Raw genomic sequence first — 9,806 nt, 5'->3', positions numbered from 1 at the left:
TCGCCCGTCGCAGCCGCTGTGCCCGGGAGGTCTCGGGTTTGGTTTCTAAACCGAAGTGAGTAATTTCGGATGCGAACGCCCAGCCGGACTGCCAGCCCCACCGCGGTGGGGAGCGCTGCCTCCCGGCTGCCCCCTTCCCCTCCCAAAACTGGACAAAAAGGGGACTCCGGACGCTCCAGCGCGGTCTGGCAGCTGCCCGCCCTTGTTCACCGCTGCCCGCAAAGCTTGAGGCCAAGCGACCGTGTGAGCCCCGACTCCCTCCGGGCAGAGGGCCGAGCTGCCGCCAGCCCCGGCTGCTTTCCCCTGAGCTACGGTTAACCTGGCTGGTGAAGGTCAAATAAGCTGATGTCGATCTGGTGTTTTCAAAGCACACAGGTTGCTGCGCTGTGAATGTGGAAACCATCTCAACGGAAGATACTGAAGCAAGGAAGAACCAGATACATTCACAAAGATTGCTCTTGCTAACATTGCTTACATGGCTTAACATCGCTTAAATGGCTTTTGATAACATAGGTTGCTCTTGCTAACATTGCTTAAATGACTTTTGACAGTATTGTATAAAATGGCGCCCAGCGAAACGTCTGTAAACACACCGAGCGATAACAAAATGTGCTGGAGGCCCCCCCCATGGCGAGCGATAACCAGATGCGCGGGAGACCCACCGTATGACGGGTGAACGTGCTGGTTATAAAAGGTCTCCAAAGAACAGTAACGGGGGGGGCATGGCTTAGGAGACGACTCCCCATGTTCCCCCAGCGCTGAATAAACATACCTGCTTTACAGTTCTACCTGAGAGTTGTGAAGTTACCTTTCCGCGCGTCAGATACTTCCTCAAATTTTCTTTTTTTTTTTTTCCTCAGTCTGACTGTTGAATAATTGGTGTTTCTACAGAAACATTGGATGCTGAGTAGCAATGTGTGCAACCGCTCCTGTCTTAACTGACTTGACTCCAGATTCTCCCAGTGGCCTCTCCCTGCTCCCTCTTCTGCCCTGTCTGCTGGTGTCCCAGGGACTTCCTTCATGCCCTCCGTACTTCTCCACCCGACACTGGCAGCGTGGGTGAAACGGACCAGCCTGGCACAAAGACCGTGACCTCCCCAAGAATTTAAACAGAGCCTGGTGGCCTGCAGCGGAAGAAGCCATCTGCTGTCGACTGCATTTCCAGTGGCCAAAGGACGCCTAGTGTGGAGAACTGCTGATGTTCCTTTTAATGTCGTTTAAAAAGTATTAGCAGAGAATTGTGAGGTTTCTGTGTTGGCATTAATTCTCAGAGACTTCCAAAAATGTTCAGGAGTCGTATAAAGCACTCAAAAGAGGCAGTGGTGGTTTGTTTGATAGAATTAGTGCTTTGAAAGAAATTCCTAGCCAAGTTATTTTGGAAGACTAAATTAAATCTGAATGGTCCTTGTAAACCTGTGTTATACAGATAATGTTGGCTTCTACCTACATCAATAATCTGCTCCAATCACGTCATACTCCTTCAGGAGGAACTACGGAGGGGTTGTGTGTCACGGGCTCTGATTCACTGCTTAGTAACGGTGCAGAAGGGACAACAGGAGGCGTTCAGAGCTGCCGTGGCTTTGGCAGGGAGGAGCGAACATTCAAGGATCAAGTATGTAATCTGCTCGAGGGTGGGGGAGTTTCTAGGAGATGGGCACAGCTCCACTTATTTACAGCTTCGTTGGGATATGCAGATCGGGACTTCGTAACTGCTGTCAGAGGGGATGCGGGCACCTGAGGGTACCTCAGTGGTGATTGACAGTGACTGCAAAGGAACGTTCTCACAGAGCTGTGGTGTGTGTGTTACCAGGGATGGGCCCAAAGAGCAGCTGTTAATGTTGACATTCCTTATTTTTCTACAGGTGAACGAAGCACTTTTTCCTGGGCTTACCTGGACTAAGCCACCGTCATCTTTCAAAGGCTCAACACCTTCACTGTATTTTCTGCAGCACTCACCTGGTGTCTGCTGATGGAGACAAAGGTATGCAAATAGAAAGTGTAAATATACACCCTCACAATTGTAGCTTTTGCTTCTGGAGCAGAACACTGGATGTTTAGAGCTCAGATGAGCAATTTAAGTTCTCCATTGTCAGAGAGGGCTTGAAATTCTGTTTTGAGTAAGCCCAACCACCCCTGTTGTCTAAAAAACAATGTTTAACATTAAAAATTACTGAAGAATTTTACCATTTAATTAGCTACTGAAGTTACTATTCTGCTTGCTTGCAATTACTTGAGAGCGTCTTCATGCGGCTCTGCACTAAATCTAACCCTTTGCCCAGATATTGCGGATTCAAAGTGCCACTCGGAGTCTGAGCAGGAAGTTAGAAGCACAGCAGAATAAATTGTTCTTTGTGCACACGTGGCTGAGCAAACATCGAGACAGGTGTTCTGATACTCTCTTACTTTTTTGGATTTAATATTCAAAGTGGTTTAAGTAGGTATGATTTTCCCATCAAAATTATAAATGACCCCAAATTCCTAAAGAGCTGACGGCTACTCAGTGTATTTTTGCAAGGCCTGTAGTCACAGCAGCAAACTTCCAGGTCTTTGAGATGCGTTCAGCAGCTGCTGGCTGCCAGCCTCCAGCTGCGGGCGCTCACCCTGCCTGTAGGCCTGTAGCGTGTTGTGCGTGCGTGACTGTAGCTTGCTAGCTCAAACACGTCCTCACATTTGGAGTCGTGAGACCAGAATTTGTTAAAAAATTGTAACAGAATTTTTAAACAATCCCGTAATGCTAAATTGCATAGAGGAGGGTGGCAAGGAGTCCCCGTGACTGGCAGCTGGGGCTGCCCCAGCAAAGGGGCTTGCCAGAGACCCCAGAACTCTAGGGACGGAGAGCAAGCAAAAAGGGCTTGTTCAGAGCATCACCAGCTCCCTCTGGGATTCACGTGCACATTCTGCCCTATTCCTCATTTCTCACCCCTTTAGTGCCCCAGCCCTGCCCCGGCTCCCCCGGTACGAGATGCCTTGTGTGCGGCTCTGCCAAGAGAAGGCGTATGGGTGTGACAGCCAGCATTTACTTGATTTGATTTAAACCGTGCATTGAAACAGTAGTTTCACCCAACTTTGATAACAATGGGTAAGTAAACCTCAAGATTTTGTCTTCAAAACATCCTCTCTGGGGTGTATTTGTTTTCAACCATCATCTGTTCGTCACAGCCAGAGGGGCCCTGTATCCATTTACTTTGCAGCCAAAATGCGCTGTAGGCAGTGGGACAAGAGGTGAATCCTGCTCTAAAATGCTGTGAAGTACTTGCGTTTAGCTTTTTCAATTTTTAAGAATTCAAAATAACGACTTCCTTTAGAAAAAAATCTTTCCATTAACCCCAGCTGTCTCAGCATGACTGTGCTAGAGCGTCTGGAATCTCCTTTTTGTCCAGTTTGCAAGAATATCCACGCATGAATCCAACTGTCCATTTCTCTCAAAAACAAATTTTAATATAAAATAACGGCAACTGAAGAGAACCGCAATGCACAAATCAGTTTTACTCATATAAAAATGATTCCTTCACAAACATTTTAATAGGGATAATGCAAAGGCGTGCAATATTTTCATGTAATCATGCACTAGTCAGAGTACACGACATCATGTACAATTTTTCAGGTGATTGTTCATATCCAAGTTTGTTGGGTGGTTTTTTTTTTTCAGCTCTTCTGTTTAAGAGTCAACTACCCGGGACAGGGATTATCTTAAATTGTAAGACTTGCCAAGATGCAAGGACTACGTGGGTACGAGGTGCTACCTCAAAGTTGATAATGAGCAGAGACGCCAGTGAGGCGCCTTGCCACCACCTGGTGACCCGTTCTGCTACTAGGAAGGAAAGGGGAAAGGCAGCACAGAAACTCCAGCACTCCAAGGGCAAAAGGGTTTGCTTTAGAAGAAACAAACAACAGGGCTTTCAGAGCCTACACAGATTAGCACACTGGGACACAATGTTGCCAGGGATTCATGTCATATTCCACTCGTTCTAGGCAAAGTTGTCAGTCAGCAATACTATTTATCTGCCTCTCAGAATCACAGAAGCTTGAAATCCACAAGTTTTTCTTGACATGTTCAGGTGAACCCTGTAAATAACGGCAAGGTCATGGCGTTTGATCACGCTCTGCAGCTGCAAAGGAAGAGACGTGCACTTCAACAACATTTCTATTTCATTTTTAAATGTTGTTTTTAATTATCCTTACAGCAAGCTACCTCTGCGTGGCAGTTACACGGCTCTAGCCAAACCCAGACATTTAAATGGAGTTACTGACAGTACGTCGTATTTTATCTTTCTGATCAAACCATTCCAGTTCCGCAGCTCGCAGCAGTAGGATATAAAAATTGTTATTAAGCTTCTATTTAAAAAAATCCAAAACAACACAGATCTGTATTACAGACTTCCTATAATAAACAAAGTATTCCTGTATTACATAAAAACATATACTAAGAAAAAAGTGATTCTTTTTCTTTTGGCATAGTTTCTTTTTAAAACCATTTATTAAAAATCTCCACCAGTGCATCTGCTGCCCCCAGAACTAGAAGGCAGCATTTCACAAAACAAGTCCATACAATTATTTACATTTGTTCACATCTTAGATCGTTCCATTTTCAACGCTGGATCCGTTAACTGAAGACTCAACAATCAGCCTTGGCTCTATCAGTGCATCCCAACTCTCCGTTATCTGAAAACAAGATACAGACAGTACTTAGCATGTACGAACTATACAGGCAGACGCAATTTCTCCTACGTGATGCTTTGTCCAGGCTCGAACAGCACTACTGAACAAAGACCACGGATCCTTCCTGTGATTCATCGATCTTCTTAACAACCCTCAACCTGCCTGACACCCCGGGTAAGAAAAACAGGGCGTGGAATGAATAACCTTGTAAAAACTGATACTCCACCTAGACATGATACTGTTTATTTGATTAGCCAAAACAAAAAGTTACACAGTTTGATGACTGGTTTTGAATCTAGTTAATTGAATAACATGCAAGAAGTGATTCTTCTCTTGTAATCCTGCACATTCTTGCTAGAAAGTAACAATTAGTTTTGCTTTCATTTGTTTCAATCAATCAGATGCATTACTATACAGGGAATCTCGCTGAGACCAACGGAGCCGTAAAGCCGGGCAGGTATCAGCTATGCAAAACTTGTAACAGGCTTCAAAAGAGGACACCCGCATACCTTTGTATCCTGAGGAACAGCGTACTCTATCAGTTCTGCGCCATCTGCAGACTGGTAAACCAGATCGAATTTCCCTGGCTCTTTAGCAACTTTAAAACAAACAAACAACTCCATTAACTACAGGCAAAAAGGTTTAAATGTTTACCGTGTTTAGCAAGCTAGTCAAAACCAGGGTTTTTTTGAGCTGGGTGTTTGGGTTCATACTTGTAACCAAAAAAATCTGAGTTAGAACCGAATACTACGCACCAAAATTAAGGTAATTATCTAACTATATGCATGAAAAAGTTAATCAACAATACGCTGCCTAAATTTGAGAAAAATGCTCATACGATGATGATTCATTAATTCTGGCTTAAACGGCAACTGCAGAATACACATTCCATTGCAGAGACATTCATGGTTTCAGGTGTCTGAAGTGCACTTTGTCATTGCAGGGACTCAGTTCCACATCCGCTGAAGACAGCGGCTTCACTGACGTCGCAAAGAACGGCATTATGATCTAAAATTTTCTCTGTAATTCCATATAACAATTTTAGTTTTTCCAGGAAATGAAACCCCAGTAGAGATGAGTTACTGACTCCCCGTGCTGACTGGACAAATTTTATTTTGTAAATACCTATGAGCATCTTCAATACAATTAGCAAGTGTTAGAATTTCTCCACTTAAATAGACTTTTTGGGGAGGGAGTGAGGAGGGGAGGGATGTGTTGAGAAGGAACCCAAGGAAATTGGAAATACACCTGAAACATGAAGTGTGCCTTGGACTAGCTGTTTTCCAAGCGATGCACATGACAACAAGCATTTGGTGTCCCACGGTACGTACATTGTCCTGCCGATGACGAAAGGATCTCAAGCTCGATCTGTTTTTTATCAGCATTCCAACTGATTATTTTCCCCTCCTTCATAAAGCAACAAGAAAAGAATCAGACAAGATATACTTCAGCACTGGATAACTATTCCACACGACGACGACCGTGGTACTTGATCAAGTTAAGCAGTGTATCTGTCAATTTTTTCTCTATGTATAAAATCTGCAAAGTATTAAAGCTCGGCAATCTGCAAGTTACTGGCATCAATAAACGGAACTTATTCGTTGTCACCATCCTTGTAGTTTAAATCAGGACTTACCCAGAAACCAAGTTATTTGAAGTAGCTACAAAATTTTACTTGCACCAGTTTCAAGAATTTGCCTTGACTTCAAACAGCAGTAGTCTTGAATACAGCTACATTTTTCTACTTGAAGGTCTGCATTTTTTTGTCATCTCTAAAATATTAGCGATCATTAATAATGCTTGCGGGTTTTGTTTTTTTTTTTAATAACTGCTACACCTTTCAAATTTTCAATTATTTTAGGTTCTAGCGTTTTCACTTTTACTGCTACACCAGGAATAGCCCACGGAGTCAAGTGGACGAGAAGAAAAATACTGCACAACCTCAAAATATTTAAGCCTTACCTCACCTACAATAGTTTTGTGAGTGAATTAAGGGAGGAAACAAAACCAGTACCTTATAGTCTGAAACTTCAGGACTGTAATTTTCAGTTAGTTCCAAGCGCTGTTGAAAGAAATACAAATAACAAATTACAACTTTTCCCAATCCTTGATGATGCCACCTATACCCGACACATTTCTTCAGCAAGAGGGAAGTGCAAGAACCAAGTCTCCCACTCCCGGATCCTGATGCCTATCACAGCCCCAGGTAGTCTTCCAGGACTCACTGCTCCAAAAGCTTTATGTTCAGGTCAGGCTGTGAGAGGAGATCAGGGAGATGGATCCCAGCCTCCTCAACTGCAGTGATTTCATTTGCATTTACTACTTTATTGTGCAGTGAAGTGTAATTATTTGTATGGAAAGACTTGCAATAATACTGTAGAAATGATACAGAGAGAAATAACAACATAGAGAATTTTTTTCTTCTTTTATAGCATCTAATTTTAATGCTGATTTTCCTTGCATGTTGGAAAGAGAGGGGTAACATGCTTCTTTCTGGCATTCTTATTTAAACATAAACCTTGAGAATACGCCCGCGGTAGAGAGAGAGAGAGACTTTGTGAAGGTGCAACCAGAAAATTCTATTATTTGTGAACTGACTTGTGTGCTAGCTAGGAGAGTCATTGTGCAGATGTACATGGAAATTCACACTGAAACGACAGCAGAGACAACATTTCGTTGTGTGATACAAATACAGGAAGTCTGAAGAAATGCATTTAACTTATGCACATGCTCCAAACCTTTGTAAAAATCGAAGTCGGACTTTACAACAAAAGAATTTTAAAAAATGCTTTTGTTGTAAAAAGAAAACTGTAACAGTTTCTGTTGTATGGGAAAACTATTAGATTAGAAAGACAGCAAGAGAGGCGTGAACGCTTTCAGAGATGCCTACAAACAGTAGACACAGGACATTTTAGGTGCTGAACCATCTGCTTAAGTTTGAAACAAAGTTTTTAAAAAAGAACAAGTAGGATGAAGACTACTTCCTAACTCTTATATTTCTAGGGTAACAGACCCAGAACAATGTAAGATTAAGTTCTTCAGTGTAAGCTTTTGGTTGTCAAGACTACACTATCTGTAGCATGTCCTGCAAAACTTACAGTGGCCCAAATGAAACAAATTTAGCCCGCGAACATTCAGTATTTCACAAGTTCTTTACCTTAAAGGCAATTCTTTCTCCCACTTGTGGTGGGGAAGCTAGAAGAGGTAACACGCTATAGTCTCTCTTGGGGACTTCCACGGGATTCTGTGAAACAAACGGTAAACGCACTGATTTCATTACTGTATTACTAAAAACAGAAGACAATGTTTATGCTGCATGGATTGTAAGACGCTCTGAGAAGAGTAAGGTATGTATCCGAGCGCTTGGTTTTGAGATGTATAATACAATCACTTAAATGTTGTTTCATAAACACTTCCTCAGGCTGCTAAATGGAGATGATACAGTAAATATCAGATTTACTAAGTTAAGATCAACCTTTATCCTACTAATCTATTACTCTCGTCCTATACATTTTTTGTACAGTTAAAGCTGCAAGAGAAAGGTGACCTATGACTGCGTAAGTCACTCACCTGGACAAGAACAGAAGTGTTTGTCGCAGCTTCATTTAACTGCCTCTGTTTCTGGCCTTCACTGCTGTAGTTATAGAAGAAGCCAGGGTTTGCTCCTCTCCCACGGCCTTGGCCCCTCATCATCCCACGAAACCCACGGCCCCTAGGTCCTCTCCAGAAGTTATCCTCTCCTGTTCCACGCCCCCTTCCACGACCTGGGCTGGCAAGTGGTCCTTGAATACTGGTTGGCAACTGTTTAGTACAGTTTCTTACTACGGAATTACTCAGTCCAGCATTCGCTGCGGGTTTTTTAATAACAAGTGTTTCTGAATCTGAACTATCAGACTCTGAAGAGGAGGTCTTTGCTTTGGGAGCCTTGGTGGTACTGGTTTTTACAGCTGCCACATTGTCAGGCAGAGACTTTTCCTTCGCAGTACTGTCTTGTGCCGTTGCCACTTTCTCATCCTCTGTACTTGAGTCAGAATCTGAACTAGAGGACTGGGATTTTTTAGCATTTTTACTATTTGCAGTCTTAGTGGAATTTTCAGCGTTAGACTTTACAGTGACTTTATTAGAAACAACAGTTTTCACATCAGAATTTGCAGCAGCTTGGGATTTGCCTTTGGGAAGTGCTGCCACTACAGGTTTATGGGAAGATTTATTTTGCTCTATGTTTAATTCACTGCTGTCACTGTCAGATGACGTGCTGGAGGAATCTGAAGCTCCCACCCTCTTTTTTCCGGACTGCGTTGTGATTTTTTTGGTGTTACTTTTACCAGAATTTAGAAAAAAGCTCTCATTTGCCTGTTCTAAAGCCATCTTTGCTGCAGCGGCCTTTGTCTGCTTTTCATCCTTCTTTTTTGTTGCCAACTGTTTCTCCCTCTCCATTTTTTTAAGCTTTTTAGATTGGTCAGTAGAGCTCTCTTCCTTACCTTCTGTGAGTCTATTTCTTCCACTAACTTCTTCCTTTCTTTTTCTTTTCTTGTACCTTTTTTGAGAGTCACGAATATCTACAGAGGTCTCTTCCCTACAAGAGGAATACTCAGGATTATGTTTATTCTTTTTCTTTTCCCTTTTATGCCTGTCTTCATTCCTAGAGAATTCTTCCTCTTCCTGCTTTTGTCTACGCCTTTTTTTGTTTTCTTTTGGTGTATAAGAGAAGCCATCATCTATCTCTTCATAATCATCTGCGACTATCTCTTCCAATTTTACTCTGTCAAAAAAAAAAAACCAAAACCCAAACAAATGCTACTGTTCAGCACAATTAACTCCTTTTTCCTACACGTTAGCAGCTCAGGTAAGGTCATCTTTTGGGAGCGGAGACGCTCCACCTGCTCCGAAAGTTCCATTCTGAACTTCAGGCCGGCTCAGAACGCAGTCTCCAGAGCACGGGTTGCTAGCCCAAACCAAGGCTCACAGCCCTCGCCCTCGCCCGGGGGCAGGGGTGCTGCAGGCCCCGCTGAGGGCGGCGCGGGTGCTCGGGGTGGGAGCACCAGGGGAGGGAGGCAGCGCTCTCCGTCCGTCCTCGGGGAGATTTCCAAGCCCTCGGCTCCCTCCAGCCCCCTTCAGGCATCCCGGGGTCTCTCAGGCTTTGGGGA

At 43.4% G+C, this 9,806-nt stretch overlaps 2 protein-coding genes across 2 annotated transcripts in view; both read right to left on the bottom strand.

The window, feature by feature from the left end:
• Positions 1-403, bottom strand: part of TRIM25 (tripartite motif containing 25) — a 10,006-nt gene extending 9,603 nt beyond the window's left edge. The window contains exon 1 of the mRNA XM_009323791.1: positions 5-403. Coding sequence (XP_009322066.1) covers positions 5-403 — 399 coding nt within the window. The remainder of the gene's footprint in view (positions 1-4) is intronic.
• A 3,105-nt stretch (positions 404-3,508) lies between these two features.
• The window catches only part of COIL (coilin), a 7,636-nt gene continuing 1,338 nt past the window's right edge, over positions 3,509-9,806 (bottom strand). Inside the window, exons 2-7 of the mRNA XM_009323790.1 lie at positions 8,230-9,421; positions 7,817-7,903; positions 6,674-6,721; positions 5,991-6,066; positions 5,169-5,257; positions 3,509-4,662 (exon numbers count right to left, since the gene is read on the bottom strand). Of these exons, the coding sequence (XP_009322065.1) occupies positions 4,573-4,662; positions 5,169-5,257; positions 5,991-6,066; positions 6,674-6,721; positions 7,817-7,903; positions 8,230-9,421 (1,582 nt within the window). The 3' untranslated portion in view covers positions 3,509-4,572. The remainder of the gene's footprint in view (positions 4,663-5,168; positions 5,258-5,990; positions 6,067-6,673; positions 6,722-7,816; positions 7,904-8,229; positions 9,422-9,806) is intronic.

The sequence above is a fragment of the Pygoscelis adeliae genome, unplaced genomic scaffold (genome assembly GCF_000699105.1).
Source record: "Pygoscelis adeliae isolate BGI_AS28 unplaced genomic scaffold, ASM69910v1 Scaffold75, whole genome shotgun sequence".
Classification (NCBI taxonomy): Eukaryota; Metazoa; Chordata; class Aves; order Sphenisciformes; family Spheniscidae; genus Pygoscelis; species Pygoscelis adeliae.
Note: the sequence above shows the minus strand (reverse complement) of the source record. Positions and strands in the feature narration are given on the sequence as shown.